Source organism: Antechinus flavipes, chromosome 4 (assembly GCF_016432865.1).
Source record: "Antechinus flavipes isolate AdamAnt ecotype Samford, QLD, Australia chromosome 4, AdamAnt_v2, whole genome shotgun sequence".
NCBI classification, from domain to species: Eukaryota; Metazoa; Chordata; class Mammalia; order Dasyuromorphia; family Dasyuridae; genus Antechinus; species Antechinus flavipes.
In genome coordinates this window covers 316,339,092-316,360,757 of record NC_067401.1, presented here as the reverse complement: position 1 = coordinate 316,360,757, position 21,666 = coordinate 316,339,092, and the positions used below count along the sequence as shown (strand labels likewise).

The following is a 21,666-nucleotide window of genomic DNA, read 5'->3' as shown; positions in this document are numbered from 1 at the left end:
CGTAATAGTCATGCAATAATTTTTTAACTGACTTTACCATGCCATAGTTATTACAGAAGTTTTTCTCCTGATCCTTCTCAATTCATTCTGCATCAAATAATATAACTATCCTCAAATTTATCTTGTTTGTCATTTCTTGTAGTATAATAATGTTCTAATCCATTCTTATAGCAAAATTTGCTTATCAATTCAAATACCTACTTTATTTCCAATGCTTTCCTGTAACAAAGAGTGCCACTATTTGTAATTTTGGATATATAGAGCCTTACTGTCTTAGAGTTCTTTATAGCATGTACCTAGTAGTGACTATTATTCATCCTTCATTTTCAAAGAATAGCAATGACATGATAAGGGTGAGATCTTGACTTGCTTGTGAATTGAATTTAAGTGAGGCAGAACTATTCAAAGTCATTAGCCTCTCTCTCTTTTTCAGAATCACAAAATTCCAATGACAAGACAAAAGTAAAGGTGACTGGCAGTGGCTCAGGAAGCAGTGGATGACATTAGCATTTTCAGTGACCAAGCTTTTTGCCCTCCACAGCATCAGCTGCCTTCATTGCTGTTGGAATATGTTGTTCTTATTTGTACATCCCATTGGAGGGAGTCTTCACATGCTTGGAGCAGACATCCCTCTAACTATCCCAAGCATGTGAAGAATAATAGTGACATAACTGGACCAAATAGCATGCATGATTTAAGTGAATTTTGGAGTGTATTTCCACATTGCTTTTCATAATGTCAGGACCAAGACACTGCTTTATCAATAGTAAGTTAACGTGTCTGTTAAGCTGCAGTATCTTAAACAATTTTTGTTTTCTTTTCTTTCTTTTTAAATTTTTTTGGTCAATTTTGCCTATCTAAGAAGTCAAAGGTAGGGCTTCAGAGTTGTTTTAATTTGATTGTTCCACATATATTTCTAAACATGCCTACAGGTAGGATATATAAAGGTTCCATGTTTTATATCAGTTCGGTGCAGGATAAGCACAAGTTCTCAGTGAAATAAAAGAGGGAATATAGCATAATATAATGACTATTAAATTTAGAATCAAAGCCTTTGGGTCAGGAGGAGCTGAGTTCGAATTTTGCTTTTGCTGTGTAATTTTAAATAAATCTCATTTCTCTTAGCCTCAGTTCCTTACCTACAGTAGATGTGGGTAGGCCAGATGGTTTCAGTGATTACTTCTAGCTCTATGTATGATCTTTTGACACATGATTGAAACTTTACAACTTACTCTCTGTGTGATTGTGAGCAAGTCAAGAAACCTCTTAGGATTTTACTTTCCTCATCTGTAAAACAAAAGAAGTTGGACAAATTGGGTACACAGATTATTTAAATTATAATATTCTATAACCTGAACAAGATATGGAACTAAATGTCTTCCTATTAAAGTATCAAATGTAGATATTATAATCTTCAGAAGCAGCATATTAAAAAGAACAGCGTAATAAATAAAAATATTGCCTTGAAGTATGTTGAAGAAGCAAGAAAAATAAATAAAAATATCATATGACCACTTTGTTTCAAAATTCTGGAATGATTACTAGATATCCGAGTATGATGGCCACAGACAGATTCAAGTCTTTTTCCAATACTTGTTTCTATTTTGCAGAGCATCAAAATTATTTAGTGAAGTACTTTTAGAAAGGCAATTTACATATTAGTAAAAATTATTGTAAATGCCATCATTCAATACTTACCTCTTTTTTACTATCCAATAGACACATATAAATATGTATGTAATTTTTAATTAAAGTTATTTTTGCTATAAATTCAGATTATTAGTTCATTTAGTAGATTTTTTATGTCCTGTAAGTCACTAAAATGATCAATGAACACTAGCACTATTAATTGGAGACATAAAGAAACAGGCATATCTTGCAGAAATATAAAACTTGTAGTTTTAAAAATTGAGCAAATTTTGTAAGGTAAATACTTGTGAACCTTAAAGACCTATATAAATAAATGATAGTTATTGTCATGATTTTTATTGTTGTTGGAATTAATTAGTATTAGACTATGAAACTCTCCAAAATCTAGTATTCTGAGATGATGCCCTAACTTATTCATATATCTACTCTTAATTTGCATGATTCCAGCTGCTGTGTAGAGTGACATCTCATAATAACAAATCTCAGAATAGAAAAGAATGGGATCACAGAGTGTTGTCATAAACCTGCAGTAGCAAGGACTCTGTCTTTACATAAGGTTATATCTTCTGTGAGAGTGGTGGATAGATGATTTTCTTTCAATTCTGTTGCACAGTGTTACACTGCAAACAAGTCTTTCAAAATAATGAGATTTGGGTTTTAATATTGGTTTTGCTGTTTACTATTGTAACTATTTGAGTTTGAAACTTCTTTTTAATTTAGTTTCCTTTTCCATATGAAGATGATCTCTAAAGTAAAATCCTTTGACTTTATCTCTGGAAAGAGCCAAAACAAAAGTGTCATTTGAAGATTTTTGCTAAGAACCAGAATTAGAGTAGGTCCTATAAACTTTCTTGAGTTCAATTCATTTCTGAGGTCATAATAATCAGATTTTTTTTCTTTTCTGTATTTTCTGCAGGATTATTTTACAGATATAAATAGAGAATTAAAGAAGGATCCTCAACAGGATTATCATCTAGAGTATGCCATGCAAAATAGCACACACACTGTAATTGAATTTACCAGGGAGCTACATACTTGTGACATAAACGATAAGACCATAACGGTAAGAAGGTTTAAAATCTGAATTTCTGTATATATATATATATATATGGGCATCATTGAAATTAATCTAATGTTATAGTTGGGAGCATCACATCCCTACATATGAATTTTGAAGACAACATCACATTTAGTTTATATATACATTTTTAAAAAATAATGTTTTATAGAATTTGATGCCTTCACCTGATTTAATATATTTCATCTGAAAGATAATGTTATAGGAATGACATGAGCAATAATTAAGAAAAATATGGAAATAGATTTATTTGTTAAATGAACACAAAACTAATATCAGCTTTCCTTTTATTTTGTAAATAAATTATATAATCAACTTCAGATAGTAAAATAATCTATAGTTACTCCTCTATGCAATTTTTAAAGAATTATAAAACAAAGTCACCTTGCTTTGTGGAATATATCTATTCTCAGTTTTTTTTTATAATGGATAAGAAAAGATCAAAGGTATTTAGAAATCCACTCTAAAACATCTGTGAGTCTTTCAGCTATCGTACAGACATTTCTTAAAAGAAAACATCAATATATCTGTTTCAAAAATGTTATACAGTCAGTGAAAGCTGAAATTTTAATATACCTTTCTGTGATTTAAAATAAATATAGGATCAGAATTTTAGAGATAATGAAGCGGGTAACAAAATAATTTTAATACTTCACAAATATGTTGTTTTTATTTCATTAAAATTAACATAAATCAAAACCCCTCCAAGTTGCAATAGAAGGTCTTTATGAGTCATTGTATATAAAACATCATTATCCACCTGGTAGACAAATTTCTGATTATATATATCTGCACATTTAGCTAGGCTGGTCATGAACATGTCATTTACTGAAAGGTTGTTAGTGGAAATCTTCTTAGCTTGATAAGACCTGCAGTAGTTCAGTAGTTCAGTTTATTCTAGCATGTTCTTTAAGAATCAAGCTTTGCTTGCATATAAAAGTCATAGAAATAATTCTCTTGCAGAGAAAGAATTATCATGTGATTAAATAAAGAATACTTTCAAAGATTCATATTTAAATTGATAACTACTTTCCACCCTTAGAAATGATTTTTTTTTTGCTGAGGCAAAAACCCTGGGCAAGGGTTAAGTGACTTGCCCAGGGTCACACAGCCAGAAAGTATTAAGTGCATGAGACCAGATTTTAACTCAGGTCCTCCTGACTTCAGGTCTGGTGCTCTTCCATTGAACCACCTACCTTCCTTAAGATGATTTTTTAAAAATTGGGTTCTATATCATTAAAATGAATGAAATAATTTAAACTTTGCAGAGATGTACAATTGAAATACTTAGATTCTTAAACTTTTTTGTGTATATTGAAATACAATTATCAGAATTCTAAATAAAAACCAAACAAGATCACAGTCTAAATTTGAAGAATCTTTGACTTAAAAGACAAGTTATGTGATACTTTAGAAAACACTACATGGTATATTGGAATTAATTCCATCCCTACATTTTTTTAAGATCATTGTTTTCAGGGCAGCTAGGGAATAGTGGGTAGAGTACCAGTTCTGAAGTCTGGAGAACTTGAGTTCAAATTTGATCTTAGACACTTAATATTTCCTAGCTATGTGATCCTGGGCAAGTCACTTAATCCCAATTGCCTCAGGAAAAAAAAAATGTTTTTCATTAGTTTGCTACTCCCTCTACCAACATTGATAACAATTCATCCATTCTTTTTTTTTTTTTTTTTTTTTTTTGAGGCAGTTGGGGTTAAATGACTTGCCCAGAGTCACCCAGCTAGGAAGTGTTAAGCTTCTGAGTCTGGATTTGAACTCAGGTTCTTCTGATTTCAGGGCTGGTGTGCTATCCATTACACCATCTAGCTGCCCCCATCTATAAAATTTTAAGAGTTGCTTTGCTCCCCCAAATTCATCAATCTGGTTATGAACATCTAACTGCTATATCAAAGAACAACATATTTCTTTCATTTAGTAAATTAGTAAAATAAATTTAGTAAATTTAGTAAATTAAAATATTAATATGATAATTATGTTTTGATATGATTCTGATTAGAATCAAACAAAAACAAAAACATCTAAGTAGTCAGTATTACTTTCATGAACTATAGAATGAAACCATTGTCTAATATTGAAATTATAGTCACAGTAATCCTATTTTGTGAGGAAAGAAATACAGTTAAGATTTTAAAGGAAAAAGCTTTACTTTTGGATTTCTTTTCAAAACTGTTATGACAAAGCAGCTGGCAGTAGCAATATAAACATGTGTGGGTGGTCCAAGTACATGCTTTTTTTCTTTAGCCAGCCTGGCTGGTTCAAAACAGCATACTTATTTGATCTTACCAGACCATCTCAAATCACAAATATTCAAACTAGTAGAATTTCCTTTATTACAAAAATGATTCTACATTTTTGTTACTATTCCTATTTTTCAGTCATATCCTACTTTTCATGATCATACTTGGGATGTTCTTTGCAAAGATACTGGAGTAGTGTGCCATTTCCTTCTCCATATCATTTTATAGATGGGGAAACTGAGGCAAACAGGGATAAGTGACTTGTCCAGGTTCACACAGATATAAATATCTGAGATCAGATTTGAACTCAGGAAGATAAGTCTTTCTGACTACAAACCTGACACTCTAAGCATAGCTATTCTGATTATATATAGATACCAATAAATCAACATCACATTTATGGTTCCATTTATATTCTATCAATGAATACTTTGTAGATTTAGAAACGTATCTAGAACTTTATATTATGTGAGCTTTTTATTGTGAAGATAGATAGAGGTCCTGAAATGAAGTGTGATTTTTATGTTTTTTCCTTCCCAAATTAATCAATTACATGTTATATTAAGCAAATATATGGTCCATGTACTTCCCAATTCAAAAAGTTGTATGCTTGGTGGTAGTTATACCAAAATTTTTAGTTTTGTCTTTTTCCTCAAATCAATGACATGGGGCAATTGCTATAGTACTCTATTTTGGGATTATTTGCATCATCTTTTAAGAAGTAACGAACAGATAACTGGTCTGGAAGCCAGAAATATCTGAGTTCCATTTTCACCTTTTTTACATAACTATATAACCCTGGACAAATTGTCAGATATCTCATTGTCATATCCAACTCTATAAGACTAATGTTTTTTTTTTTTAATTAAAATGAGAATTTTTTTTTAATGAACAGAAATGTATTTTCTCTCTATCCTACTTTCACTTCATTTAAAAAAGAAAAGAAAAACAAATTCTGTAAAACAGATATGCAAATTCAAACAAAACAAATTCTCTCATTAGCCATGATATTTGCACTTAGAATCCATTCCCTACTGGTCAGAAGGCGAATAATGTGCTTCATCATACCCTGGAATCATAACTGATTAATACATTGTTCAGAGTTCTTATAGCTTTCAAAGTTTTTCATCTTTATAATGTTATTGTTATTACACAAATTATTTTTCTGGTTCTGCTCATTTCACTTGTTTTCAGTTTATAAAAGTCTTCAAAATTATTTACTTTTATAATATTGGCATTAAAAATGAATTTATGCTTTTACCCTTTATTACTTATTGTTAACCTATATTATTAAAGAGTAATAAATAATTACCCTTTATTTATATATCCTGTTTTGTAAAAGTTTTTATTTATTAAATCAGCTATGCTCTAAGGAAAGGGTTTGTCTGAATCTCCTTTTCATAAGATGAAATTTTAATTTAGGAAAGCACAGTGAGAGTGATATGGGCTTATCACCATGAAGATATCAGTGAATCAGGTCCTAAATACCATGGATCTAATCGGGGAACCAAGAGTCTAAAATTGTTGAATCCAGAGAAAACCAACATCTTGCCCACAGACTTACCATATTTTGACTTGACAAATAAAAACGTAAGTCTCTTTGGGGTTATATATTACATTAAAATGAAAGTTTTGATGGAATGAAGAGCATTTCCTAAATCAATTGCTTTTGCTTACATGGCAAAGTTGTCTGACTTTCATATTTTCCTTCCCTTCTATTAAGACAGGTGCCGATTCCAAATAAAGGCACGACATATTGGTGCCAAATGTTTAAGATACCTGTTTTCCAAGAAAAACAACATGTGATAAAGGTAGGGAAACTATTCACAGATTAAATGTGGTCTGCTGATATGTGATGATTTTCTGTTTTTAAGCAAGTGTTATTGACTCATGTATTTCAAGTTAGTTGGGATGTTAGGGATCATCTGGTCTTAGTTTCTTATTTTCTAAAAATCCAGGTATATTAAATTATTGGTCTGGATTTATTGCAGAAAGATGGCAGATCCATGCATTTAGGTCTTCTGACTCCACATCTAATCTCCTTTTCAGGATACCAAATAAACAGAAAAGAGATTTTAATTTGTCACAGATGAGTGAATCATGTGATTTTGAATCATAGATCAGGGTAATAAATAATTTAGTCAAATAATCACTGGTTTAAATTTCACCAAATTTAGTAAATCTTAGAAAATGATGTCATTTTAAATATTTTTTATATTTATAGGTCGTGCTCTTAAATAAAAGACATAAAATGTTTTCCAAGGAAAAAGAGTAGCAGAGTGTCTATATGTTTGTATGTGTACGTGCATGTTTTGTTTTTAATAATGGAAAATAAATCTTTTTATCAGGTAAGGTAACAATGATGTCAGCTTGAAGTAGAACATGGATATTTTCCAGTACATTCCATTCAAGAAGGTCGCAGCTAAGTAAACAATCATTGAACAAATTCTGTTTAAGCAGTATCCAGCATGGTGTTAGCCACCAAGGAGGATAAAGAATCACAATTATCAAATTATATAGACATTCATGCATACACACACACACACACAGACACACACACATAGACATATATATAAGAGAATTTTGCAAAGCTTAAAAAAACTATATGTCCTATTATTATTTATCATTCTCATCATTATTCTTGATATAGTTGAGAAACAAAATTAACATTTGTGAAACAACAACAATGCAACATAGAATACAAGTGGAAAACCTTATTTGTCATCCTCAACTTCTCTCTATCTCTCCTATCCCCAGTCATATCCAATCAGTTGCCAAGTTCTATCTTTTCTACTTAAATAATATTGGCTCTTATAGACGCTCTTTCCTCTGGCACTGTAACAATTTTGGTGCAGATTCTCATCATCTCTATTGCAATAGCTTGCTATCTGACCTGCCAGCCTTATTTCTTCCCAATACCATTTGTCAAAATGGATGTTTCTAAATCTGAAATCTGAGCATATTTCTCCTCTATTCAATAAACTTCATTGGCTCCCTATTACTTCTAAGACTAAAAAGAAAATCCTTAGACTTTTAAAGCCCTTTGGGACCTGAATTCTTCCTAAATTTCTAATCATTTTATACTTTACTCCCCTTTACCTAATCTGTGATTCCATGATCCTGGCCTCCTTGTTATCCCTTAAACATAACTCTCCCAATTCTGAGTAGAAGGGTTAAGCACTTGCTACAGGCTTGATTTTAAAGAAATTATCTAGTTAAAACCAGTTAGTTTACAGATGAAAAAAATGGAAGCACCAAAATGTTAAATGGCCCAAGGTTATATAGTTAGTAAATCAAGAGACCTTTTATTCTGTCTGGTACTTTTTATTCCTTAGTTGATTCATCAGCTATGGAAATGGCATTCTCTTTTTCAATAGGGTATATATTAGTGAATATCTTATGTGAGCAATGAGAATACAAAAGAGTATCATGACAATTCTTGCCCTCAGGAAGCATAAAAAATCTTTTTCAGGAAACCATATATTTTATTCAATTCAACATAAATACTTTTATTGTGTCAACTATGTATAGTTCATAGCTCTATGATGAAGTTTTTCTCTACTGGTCTCTCTATAACTATTAAGTTGCCTTTTCTTCACTGGAGAAAGAAAAAAATGGGGATTTTATTCAGTTTTTAGTTCTCTGATTTTGGGACATTTAAAGAATTGAGTATTGCTTTTGGAAAGCAAACATGTGAGGTTTGAGATAATATTTCAGAGATTATGAAATATGTCAAATTGCATACCATGGTTATAATGTGGTGTGATTGAAAAAAACAAACTTTAGTTATATTCAGAAGATTCCTGAATCTTAATACTTGAGTGACAATGAAAAAAAAAGCAATAACTTCTATTAATTTAAGTTTCTTCATCTGTAAATTAAGGATAAGAAAATTTTGTCCTACTTATCTTACAGAGATATAATAAAAATGGTTTGTAATTTATAAGGTGCTATATGGAAAAGTAATAACATCATTACCACAACCATGACAATCATGATTGGCAACTAAAATCTCAAGGGATTTGTTGTACTATTTTCACTACAATAGAGCAGGGTACATTATTTAACACCAAGTTAGATTTTATTGTGTCTCTATATTTCCCTGAATTATAGAAATGTGGACTGTTTAAGTTGGCAGAAATCTAAACAAATCCAACGGTAACATCACCAAAATTGGTTATCTAAGAAATGTTTACTAAGCCAGATAATTGAAAAGCTATGAAATATCCACTCATATAGATCTGTTTTCATGTACTATTCCTATCTCACTTTTAATACCAATATGTCAAAAAGAAATTCTAGTCCAGTTTTCTCTTTGAATGACAATTTTCCATTTTTAAACAGGGTGCTATCTACTGAATTTCCCCACATTAACACACTTTTGTATTTCTTTTTTTTTTTTAATTTTTATTTAATAATTACTTTATATTGACAGAATCCATGCCAGGGTAATTTTTTTACAACATTATCCCTTGCACTCATTTCTGTTCCGATTTTTCCCCTTCCTCCCTCCACCCCCTCCCCTAGATGGAAAGCAGTTTTATATATGTTAGATATGTTACAGTATATCCTAGATAAAATATATGTTTGCAGAACCGAACAGTTCTCTTATTGCACAGGGAGAATTGGATTCAGAAGGTAAAAATAACCCAGGAAGAAAAACAAAAATGCAGATAGTTCACATTTGTTTCCCAGTGTTCTTTCTTTGGGTGTAGCTGCTTCTGTCCGTCATTTATCAATTGAAACTTAGTTAGGTCTCTTTGTCAAAGAAATCCACTTCCATCAAAATATGTCCTCATACAATATCGTTGTCGAAGTGTATAATGATCTCCTGGTTCTGCTCATTTCACTTAGCATCAGTTCATGTAAGTCTCTCCAAGTTTCTCTGTATTCATCCTGCTGGTCATTTCTTACAGAACAATAATATTCCATAACATTCATATACCACAATTTACCCAGCCATTCTCCAATTGATGGGCATCCATTCATTTTCCAGTTTCTAGCCACTACAAACAGGGCTGCTACAAACATTTTGGCACATACAGGTCCCTTTCCCTTCTTTAGCATTTCTTTGGGATATAAGCCTAATAGAAACATTGCTGGATCAAAGGGTATGCACAATTTGACAACTTTTTGGGCATAATTCCAGATTGCTCTCCAGAATGGTTGGATTCGTTCACAACTTCACTTTTGTATTTCTGAAATGTCAGCTGGGTTGGTATATTTCTGTTTCAAGAAATGTGTAAACCCTTTAGTCTTCAAATCTATGAATTCTGGGAAATTTGTTTTCCCAGTGTCAGACAAAGGATGTATTTCTTGACAACTGGGAGAATTATATCTTTGGGAATCTCTTTACATTTTTTTTTTTTTGGCATAGCAGTTTTTTTTTTTTCTTCCCAAGATATTTTACTTCCTTCCTTATGGATAAAGCATTTATTTTCTAAGAACTGAGAGACAGCATAACATAGTGGCAAATGAACTGATCTAGAAGCTGAGATATCTTGGGTTCAAGTGTTGCCTCTGATTTATACTGATGGTGTGATTCTAGGCAGTTTGTCTGGTTTTCTAATCAATTTTCTAAAACACTATTTTGTGATAATCTGAATTGATACAGCAAATTTCATCACTCTAGAATTCCTTCTACTAGTGAAACCACAAATCCAGTCCTTATTCATATTATGTACATCAAGTTTAATTCCTAAAACCATGAATTTTAAGATTTCCTGTTTTTTTTTTTCTCTTATTTTGAGCAATTTAGAAGAGTAATAAAAATACTTAACTGAAAGTCAGGAGAATTAAATTTCTAGCCTCCTACACACACACACACACACACACACACACTTTTACTAATTTCTATAACTAGTAATCTATCTTTTCCAAAACTGAGATTTCTCATCTATAAAGAAAAAGTGTTAGCTCAAATTATCTCTAAGGTTCCTTGTATCTTCAGGGTGCTTAGAGTTCATTTTTTCATGTTTTCATGTTTTTTCTCTTCCAATATCCAATAAATTTGTAAACAGTTTGAAGTTTATTTATCAGGGCTTCCTGAATGCTAATAGCAAGTGTCTCAGAAGGTATTGGGAAGGATGTATCTGCCATTGGCTTTGTGATATGTAGTCATCATTGCCCAGACCACTAGCATACTCTGAGGCTAAGACTTAGAGCAACTTATAGTACAGCCTAATGCAAAATATTTTTGTTCCCTCAAGGATACTAACAGTCCAGGGGAATACTTTTGTCTATTTTCATTCACTCTGTAGAAGTTTTCTAATATTTGCTTTCCTAATTGCATTGCTTCTTAATATAATTGTAATTTTTTAAAAAGGCATTTGGGGTTAAATGACTTCCCCAGGGTCACATAGCTAGTTAAGTGTCTGAGACTGGATTTAACTGAGTTCCCTTTGACAGAAGATCTGGTGCTCTATCTACTGTATTACCTAGCTGCCTCTTGTAACTGTGTTTATAAATATATTCTATTTGCTATTTCTGTTTTTTAGGGTAGATCATTACTTTATCTTCACTCTATTTTACATCAAACTGTTTCACATCACCACTGAAAATTTTTATATGGGAGTATTTTGTTGTTTTTGTTGTTGAGGGAATTGGGGTTAAGTGACTTGCCCAGGGTCACACAGCTAGGAAGTGTTAAGTGTCTAAGGCCAGATTTGAACTCAGGTCCCCCTGACTTCAGGGCTGGTGCTTTATCCATTGCACCAACTAGCTGCCTCTGAAGTATTTTTAATACTACTTTAACATCCATGTTGTTGTTGTTGTTATTTTGTCATAAGAGTTAGCAAACAGAATAAGTTTCCTGTAGCAAAGCTATATGATGACTACAATTATTTTTCCTCCTTCTCTTCCTCCTTTCCACTTCCTTCTGACTTGACCTGAAGAGTCAAGCTCTTCAATCACAGGGTATGCATCTGTTCTCAAACCAGATGTATCTTGTCCTTCCTCTTTAGCTTTAATTAATGCCTCTTGTAATGATGACATGGAGGGTGGGCAAAACTGCTGTATGGGCGGTGCTAATGGTGTCACTGCCCCTCCCACTCCTCCTCTTCCCTCCCCCCACAAAGACAGAGTTAAGGGAGGAGGGTCAGGAAATGGGGAATGCCCTAAGGGCGCTTAGTGTAAATGGAAATGAACCTGAGCTGTGAAAGTAAGAAGCACCACACCCCATAAGCTCATCAGCACTATCCTTAAGATACTTAACTTTTTTCCTGCCCAACTGGCCATGCCTTCCAGGTAAGTTGTCAGTAATATCCTCCTTGTGAGCTGTCTACATTAAAATCTTTCCTTGTTTTAAAACTTGTGGGATTCTTTAAAGCCAATTTGTATTGTATTGTATACAAGGAATGTTTCCTCAGGAATTGAATCAGTACCCATAGCTTTGTAACATTCAATTAGTTGCTCTCCCAGTAGTTCCCACATCTCTGGCTCTAATTTTTCTTCCTTAGAGAGCCAAGGAGAAATGTCACTCTAATATATTTAAGAGGCCAGTAACAAACAAACCTTGTTTCTCTATTAACCTAGCTACACATGTTTCATGTTTTCCTGGGATGGGGGAGGCTCTTTTCTTATTATTTGCCCCATTTCAGCTGAAAAACCTGAAAGTGATTAGTTTAGCCTTTACCAAATTTTCCCAGTTGCTTGTTTTTGTACTCATTCTATTTCTGGGTCATTGGAACTTCTCCACTGAACTTGTCAATTGTGTTAATTGAGCTGCTGAGTGTAGGGCCTCACCTAGAGCCCCATGTTTATGCACCAGATGTAGTGTGCTTTCTGGAGGTCCCATAATTAGAGTGCCAAAATGTACCATCTGGACTAGATCTCTGGAGGATCATACTTATTTATCTATTTATTTATTTATATTAACCCTAAATTTGCCTTTTTTTTTTTTATCAATTTCTACCCTTTACTAATAATTCTGTCAAGTGGGGCCAAACAGAATATTGAATTCTTCTTCCACATTGCAATATTTCAAATATTTAGAAAGGCTGCCATCAAATTTTCACTATGTCCTTTCTTCAAGATAAACATTATAAGCTTCTACACTAATTTTTATATTACAGGTGCTCAGGGCCTTTCAACATTCTTGTTGTTTTATGGATATTCTCCAGTTTATCAACATTGATTTCTAAATTGTGGTCTTTCAAATGACATGTAATAATCCAGATAGAGTTCTGGTACAGTGGGACTATTATCTTCATGTGTCTTTTTTAATGTAATAAAAGTTGAATTAATATAAAACATATTTTTTAGAATTGTAGATCTAGTGCTGAAATGGACCTCAGAAACCATGTTGTCCAACTTCTTCTTTTTATAGATGAGGAAACTGAGACTCAGAGATTTTAAATGACTTGATCAAGAGCACATAGGTGATGAGTGTCAGAAATAGACTTGTAGAATCAGCAGTCTTTCTGCTGTTCCATTCCTATTTCAATAGTCACCCAACTAAGTGTGAAAAACTTTGTAGTTGGTCTCAATTCTTCATCCACTCTCATCCCCAATTAATTACTTTTCACTTGCTAAGTTTTATTATTTGTATATGAACAACATTTCTTATATAGGTTTCTTCTCTCCACTCAAATGACTACTTTTTATACATTACTGTAATCAATTCCATAATTGATTTTACTTTTTTGTCTCTCCCCTCTCCAGTGAATTCTCCATGATGCAGAGAAAACATAATCTTAAATCAAGAAATTTAACAAGATAAATTAATCCACTAATTCAAAAAGCGCCATTGAGTCCTTATTTACTCTGCTAAAATATAATCACTGATTAGCATTTGGAACCCTTCATAATATGACTCCAACCTCTTTTTCTAGAATTATTATACTTTTCTTCCCTTCACAAGCTTTACATCTTACAAAACCATTTTACTCAGTGTTCTTCATGTACAACATTCCATCACAAAACATCTGTGATTTTGCTTTACTATCTTTACTCCATGTCTGGAATGTATTCTTGCCATTCTTCTGAACCTTAAAATCCCAAGCTTCCTTCTCATGTAATCTCTTTGAGTATGATTACTGTTTTGGTTTTGCCTTTATACCCCTAGCACCAAACATCATACATGGCATACATGCTCTCAAAGAGTTGTGTATGACAATTTTTTTTGAGTGAGAAATGTGTTTTTTGGTTGTTATTAAATTTTTAGCCATATTTGTTCACGATTCCATTTGCAATTTTCTTGATAAAGATCCTTGATAAACTAGTGGTTTGCCATCTTCTTCTCCATCTCCTTTGACAAATGAAGAAATTGAGGTAAACAATGTAAAATGACTTGTCCAGGGCCACACATTTATTTGAGATCACATTTTAATTTTGATCTTCTTGATTTCAAGCCCAATACTCTATCCATTATGCCAGCTCACTGAATGAGTAAGCATTTTAAAATGCTTATTGATTGATAATAGTAATAATAACTAATATTTAAATAATACTTTATGATTTATGAAATACTTTACATGCATTATTTTATTTGATCCTTATAAATACGCTCTGAAGTACATATTATCCTCATTTTATAAATCAAGAAACTAAAAGACACCGAGATAATGCAGTTGATAGAGTACTAGATTGTAATGACCGCGAATTTAAAATCAGCTGGAGTCAGGAATTCAGGTTACGGGAAAAATCTTCAATCTTTATTCTTTTTGAGGTGAAGGGGGATTGCCATAGCAATATGAGCAGCTGTGACAGGAAGCCAGCCAGCAGAAGTAAAGGGGGATTACAGATGAAGGGGGATCGGGATAGCAATGCAAGCAGCTGTATCAAGAAACCAGCCAGCAATCTCTCTTTTCGCTTCCCTTTCCACTCCCCTGCCTCCACCCACCAAAATCGTTATTTCCTATACAACACATCAGGACTTGCACAAAGAGTGGGCGGGGGCCATTCTTTCTCCTAGCATATATATTAATAGAATATGGTCCAATTACTATTTAGCCTCACGTGCTTGGGACCTCAGTGCATCAACTCGAGCCTCAGCCCATTACACTAGATCTGGCATCAGAAAGACATGAATTCAAATTCAGCTTCAGATACTTATTCATTGTGTGATCTTCAACAAGTCACCTCTGTCTGCCTCAGCTGGCTCAACTGTAAGCACTTAGCATTATTCCTGCATATACTAGGTGCTATGTAAATGTTTATTCCCTTCCCTTCCTATTTTTTTCAAGCCCCTGATGTCAGAGGTGGGACCTGAAAAGCACTTTGAAAATATTATTTCATTTGATTTGTTCCACATTTTGAATATGGAATATGACATACTCTCAAGCTGAGTATGAGCTAGTTTTGCTAAATTTAAACATTATTATTTTTTCTTTTTTTCATTATTTATTACTGGGGATGACTCTGCAGGTAGGGCAGAGGAAGTCATATATTTTGAAATGAAAGTAATATAAAGAAATAATATAGAAATAATTCTTTTCTAAAAGAATACTGAACTGAATGTGAAAAAGAGTTAGGCTCTGGGCCTGGCTCTACCACCAACTTCCTAAATGGCTTTACTCATTTATTTTACCTCTGAACTTTACTTTTGTAAGCCATAAAATGAGACATTGGATTCAATAATGTCTAAGAGCCTTTACAGTTTAAAATTATTCTAGTTTAATTTGGATATTTACAATTTGTTAAAAAGAATTAAAAATTCTATGGTAAGGAAAAAATGGTTTGAAATGACTCACTATAATCCTCAAAATAATTTCGCTGCTTTGTAATCCTTTCCATAAGTCATACTTTGCCAAGTATAATTTTGATAACCATTATCATTATGAAATTTGTACACTGATTCAAGTCAGATAGCAGTAGAAAATATTTTAATGTTAAGGTATTAATATGATTTGTAATTTTTATCAAGAGAAAGATTCTTTTTCTAGATTTTATCATACATGACCTTGAGCCAATGACATATTATTAGTGATATAAAACAGCATAATTCCAGAAACATTCTTCATTTTGTTAAAAAGATTTTTCTAAGAGTCTCAAAATGAGGAATTTCCTTGGAGCATTACAAAACATATTTCTCTCTACAAAAAAAGTCTGAATCACATACAACTCTTCAAAAGAACATTTAGTGCATAAAATATGACATGCTTACATTGATATATGGGCTGCAGAATGGATACTTCCTTTATTTAGTGCCTAGTGTTTCTCATTTTACATTTCCAGAAACTCTATTAACTACCCTTGTTAAACTAAGTCCTAACATCCTAATGCATAGTGTTCTGGACAGAGATAGGTACTTAGTCAATATATTTGATAGTGATCTGGATTTGAACAATGTAAAATTCTAAGATATAGTAACAAAGAATAAATTTGGTATTTTTTTGGTGGGAAAAGCTAAAATTCCAGCTGTTTTCTGAACTCACAGCTGAATTTCATCACAAAGATATAACCTGACTTATTTCAGCTAAAAAGCATGTCTCTTTTCTTTTCTTTTCTTTTTTTAGGAAGGGGGAAGATTTATGCACTAGTAAAAGTAAATAATAAAAAGTTAACCCTTTATGTTAATTGTCAGGATCTAAAAAGGTAAGTGTTAGTAACTGCATAGTAAAAAAAAGATGCAAACTTAGAAGATAAGAAAAATCTATTTAATTACAAAAGATAACATAAAATATGTTTCCAACACTGAAATCTCAATAAATAATACCAAATCTAGTTTCAAATATTAACCATAGGTGAAAAATATTATAAATAATCATTAAGAATTCTACGAACTTATACAGAAATTTTAACAAAAATCATATTCTGCTCTTGTTTGATGTGAGAAAGACTAAAATAATATATGAAAAAAATTTTAATGCAATTTATAATTTGAAGTTTGGATTGTTGGAGGATCTGTAATAATAACAATAACAACAGTAGGATAGGGTCATCCAAATAAAATTTAGTTAAATATGTAACATGAGATTTCAGTTACATAAACATTTATTGAACATTACTATTTACTGTCTTCTGGGTTTACAAATACAAAAAATGAAAAAAAAATGCTTAAAGCAAGGTGCTTTCATTTTAATTAAAGAGAAAACACACTTTCATAGCAGTATCTCTCCAAGTTGACTTTCACTGTGACCAATCACTAGAAGCTATTTATCCATTCATTCAAAAAATAGTTGTTGTTTTTTTTTTTTTTTTTTTTTTTAGAATCTACTATGTAGAAAGTTCTCAAATCAATTCCACATGCATTAACCAGGTATTACTGGATGTTAAAAAGATGAATAAGACATGATCCTACTTCCAAAGATCTTATTGTCTAGTAGAGAAGATAAGATATAAACAGAAATATAAACAATAGCCTCAATAAAAAAATTCAATAGCCTCAAAAGTGAATGAAAAAGAAACAGTGTACTATTTAAATTCAGAGGAGCAAGGGATAATTTCTAGCTCAGAATGAAGTCAGGATCAGAGAAAATTGGAATATAGGGCACTGAGGCTTCTCTCTCTGCTCTCCCCCCTTTTGTGAGGCAATTGGAATTAAATAACTTGCTTGGGGTCACACAAATCATAAGTGTTAGTTGTCTGAGGTCAGATTTGAAGTCAATTCCTCTTAATTTCAGGGCTGGTGTTTTATCTAGCTAATCCTAGGTAGAATTTTAATGAACAGAAATGGAATAGAGTGAGGAAAGACATATGGGTGAGAAAGCATGGGAAATGTTTGGAGACTAGAGAGCAATTTAATTGGTTTGGAACTTGTAAAAGGTAGTGTATGAGATTAGACCAAAAAAGAAACTTGGAGTTGTTACAGATGGCATTATTATCAGACTAGAATTTAGTTGCTATCATAGCAGAGAATTATAGAGCTAAAAGAGATTTTAAAGATCATCTAAACAAACTTACTCATTTCATAAAGAACCTGAAACCTATAAAGTTTTTACTTAATTTGGAAGGCAATGGAAAACTAGAAGTTCATTTGATTTCTTTTTCATCAAGGGGTGACAATGAGAGCATATTATTGAGATCATTGATCTAGCACAACTTATTGGAAGGATGAGACACTAGGTGTTGAGTTTATTGCAATTGTCCCCATGAGACATGTAAAGAAGAATGGTTGTAATAGGAATGGGAAAATTAAAGTTATTGAAGATATAAAATGCATGAAATTCTAACCCTAATGCATTTTCTCCAAGACACAGGACTCTCCTTCAGGGCCACAGGAAAAGCTAAGAGGACATTGCTATTGAGGGTGCATAACAGACAAAAATGGAAAGAGGATCACTCTACTCCTATTGGATTTCATTATACCAGTTAAGAATGATGTTTTGTAGTTAAAAAAAGAAAAAAAAAACTGGTGTATTCATTTTTTAAAATATCCTTATGAAAGCAAATAATTATTGAAAGGAAACAATCATTTTAATTGTAGCAGTTTAATGACATTGTGATAAACACTTTATAAATATTGTCTCATTTGATCTTCATAACAACCTGCAAAATACTATTATTATTATTCTACACATGAGGAAATGGAGGCAGAAATTAAATGATTGCCCAGGTTCACACAGTTAGTAAGTTACTAAGACAAGCTTTGAATTCAAGTCTTTCTGATTCCAGGTTCAACACTCTATACACAATTTAGGATACATTCTGTTTCATTTATTCATTTGGAAACTGCCTGATAAAAACTGCAGTTCTAAACCACATGAAGTATTGCTTCATTGGCAAGTATTTTTGAGCAACTACAGTGTGTGATTGAGAACAATACCAGGTGCCCTGAAGAGAGGAAGATTCAGTTCAGTTCACAACTTAGTTGGAGAAGCAAGATAATACAGGCATGAAGCAATAAAATATGATAGCACGATAGAAAATATTTAATTGCTAAAATATTTGGTTTAGGTTATCAAGAAAGGAATTCAGAGAAGACATAAAACAATAAGACTTAAAGGAAATGGACCTTGAAAACTAACCAGAAAGTAGTCACATGGAAAAAGAAATATAGCTTTATGATGGTGGTTGTTTAGTTTTTGTTGATAATATTATTGCCAACTATCTTTAGTTGGGGCTATATAAGGTGGGGCATTTTGGTCCTGGTTGTTTATAAACTTAGAGACATTTTAAATGCAGAACATTTATATTAGGCATATTTTTTGAAAATCAATGTTCTCAAGGCATGGGTGGGGGTTAATCACATTCTTACAGTTGCTTTTTTCCCTAAGGAAAGTTTGGTTGTTAAAAAATAATATAAACACTTTGACTGTTTATCATCAAAGCATGACTATGAGATCAGTGAGAAACAGGATGTGTGTAGGAACTAAAAAAAATGCCTTCAACTTTGGTGGGGGGGAAAGAGTGCTTCAATGACACCCATTGGTCTATGAGGAAGTCCCATGTTGGCCTTATAAAAAGCAAAGAACACTTTCTGCTTCATCAGACATCTGGTCATGCTGGAGCTGTTTAGCAGCTGCTTTTTAGACTTCAAATTCAAATCTATAGCATAAAAATGTCAGATTATGAAGTAGAAATCCTGTGAAAAATAAAAATTGTTGTCAGGGTAACTAAGTAATTTTGACTGGAGAATGCTTTAGCAAAACCAAAGACTCCAGTGTGGAAAACACAAAGGAACTCCAGTCTTTGACCTTCAGTGCCTAAATAAGAGCACTGATTTTTATCTTGAGTGATACCAGTCAATAGCTGCTTTTATTCTGAGAGTTGAACTGGCCAGTTTTACTTAATGTTAAAACTCTGTCCAATTACATCATGAAGTCTAAATAGTTCTACATCTTAATTGGCCACATATGTGTATAACAATTTAATTCCTTAAAATTAGTCTTGAGTCAGAAGGTTGATCAAGGTTCACAGAGCCCACAGATTGCTATTCAAATTAACAGGAGTACTTAGTAGAATTTCAAGATGGTAAAAACATGCTGTTGACTAGAGGATTTGGGGTTATGCTTGTAATTGTCATCACAAGTATTTATATAATCTTCCTGATGTCTTTGGGCTGTTTCATGATCTTTTTTATGATCATTCAAAACATCTAAGTAAATCATAGGCCTAATACAGACCTCCAGAAATTACACAGTAATTTTTCCTTCAACTTTCAAGAAGGAATGGACTGACACATCTGTCTCTAGTCTAATCCTAAAAATCTCCAGGGAAAGAGATTTTTGAAATTTCTAAGACATGTTGATATTTATTTTCTCTGCAGTCTTCTACTCTTGAGCAATGATAAGCATTAAATATTGAATATTTTTTAATGTTGTTAATCATGACTTGCCTCCTTAACTAGGTTATGAACTCTGTCCACTCACCCCTATCTCTTCCTTAGCACCTGTCATAGCATTTGGCTATTTACAACAATTTGTCATTAAGAACTTTTTGATGAATCAATGCTATCTGTGGTTTAGAGTTGTAGTATGAAAGAGAGCAGTTTCAGAGAAGGGCAGAATCAGCAAATGCTTTATGTAGAAAGTGACACTTGAACCCAAGCTTGAATATAACTAGGGATTCTAAGCAGTAGAGGTAAGGAAGGAGTTCAGTCCAGCCATCAGAGACAACCTATGCAAAAAAAAAAAAAAAAAAAAAAAGATAAGGCATGGAATGTCATTCATCGGGAACTTAAAAGAGTCAGTTTGGCTGTAATATATAGTATTAGAGTAAGGTGAAATTAATAAGATACATTAGAAAGAAGTGGAGTTGAAATGCCTGAATAGCAGGAGTAAGTATAGTCTAGCTTCTGCAAAACACTTCCCCTATTATAAAATGTACTAAACCAAATCATTATTTGGAAATTTAAGAAGAAATCATATTGAATAATTTTCCAGTTAAGTTTGGTTTAGGGAGAGCAGCTTTGTTGCTTTTTTACCCAATTCTGGGTCATAGATCCAAGAATGACCAAGAAGAGGACCTGCAGCTAAGATTAATGTTATGAGACATGAAGAAGTCTTGGATCCAGTCTGTATACTCTTAGAGGAACAAGTTCAGAACTAAGACCAACTGGATGACTCAGACCCTAGAAGCTCAACAAGATCTCAGTTCCAGGTTGTCTTCCAGGCTGAAGCCTATAGTAGAATGACCAGGGTGGAAATCCCATACCAAAAGAAAAAAAAAAAGATTGCAGCTTGTAATCTTGCAGCTAAAGCTAGGCTCATAGTAATATTAGCCCTAAACTGTCAGGAATTTGCAGAGCTCAGATTAGAAGGATCATTTTGGGAACCCTGAAAAACTTGCAGATTCTCAGCTTGAGATATCCTTGAGAGCCTGAAATAACACAGTACTAAGTTCCTCAAGAAAGTAATCTAAGAAGACAAAAGCTTATTTCAAATTTTTTCCCAGGAATATACAGAACCTAGACATAGGAAAAAGTCCAAAATCAAGACATAAACTAGAAAAATGAGAAACTAAGTAAAGAGTCCAACCATAAAGAACTATGATGTCATAAGAAATGCCTAAGACAAACCCAGGGAAAGAGAATGCGTTTCAATATATCTGCAGGCAGAAGCTCAGAGAAAAACACAACTTGTAAACTAATTCCACCATAATTCCCAGAAGAAATAAAGCAAAAGCTATAAAAAAGACAAAATTATTTTAAAAACTAGAGTGTTAAAGGTCAAATTACAAAATACTCCTCATACAAGTAAAGATTAATATAATAACCTGAGAAAAATGAATCCCTTATGGGTTGGCTCAACCAATACAATAAAAATAATTGCTACTTAAATTAATTTACTTATTCTGTGA

The 21,666-nt window shown here is 32.6% G+C and overlaps 1 protein-coding gene across 1 annotated transcript in view; it reads left to right on the top strand.

Annotated features, from left to right (window-relative positions):
- MOXD1 (monooxygenase DBH like 1) overlaps positions 1 to 21,666 on the top strand; it is a 113,063-nt gene that overhangs the window by 32,118 nt on the left and 59,279 nt on the right. Inside the window, exons 2-4 of the mRNA XM_051997756.1 lie at positions 2,567 to 2,713; positions 6,409 to 6,576; positions 6,714 to 6,797. Of these exons, the coding sequence (XP_051853716.1) occupies positions 2,567 to 2,713; positions 6,409 to 6,576; positions 6,714 to 6,797 (399 nt within the window). The remainder of the gene's footprint in view (positions 1 to 2,566; positions 2,714 to 6,408; positions 6,577 to 6,713; positions 6,798 to 21,666) is intronic.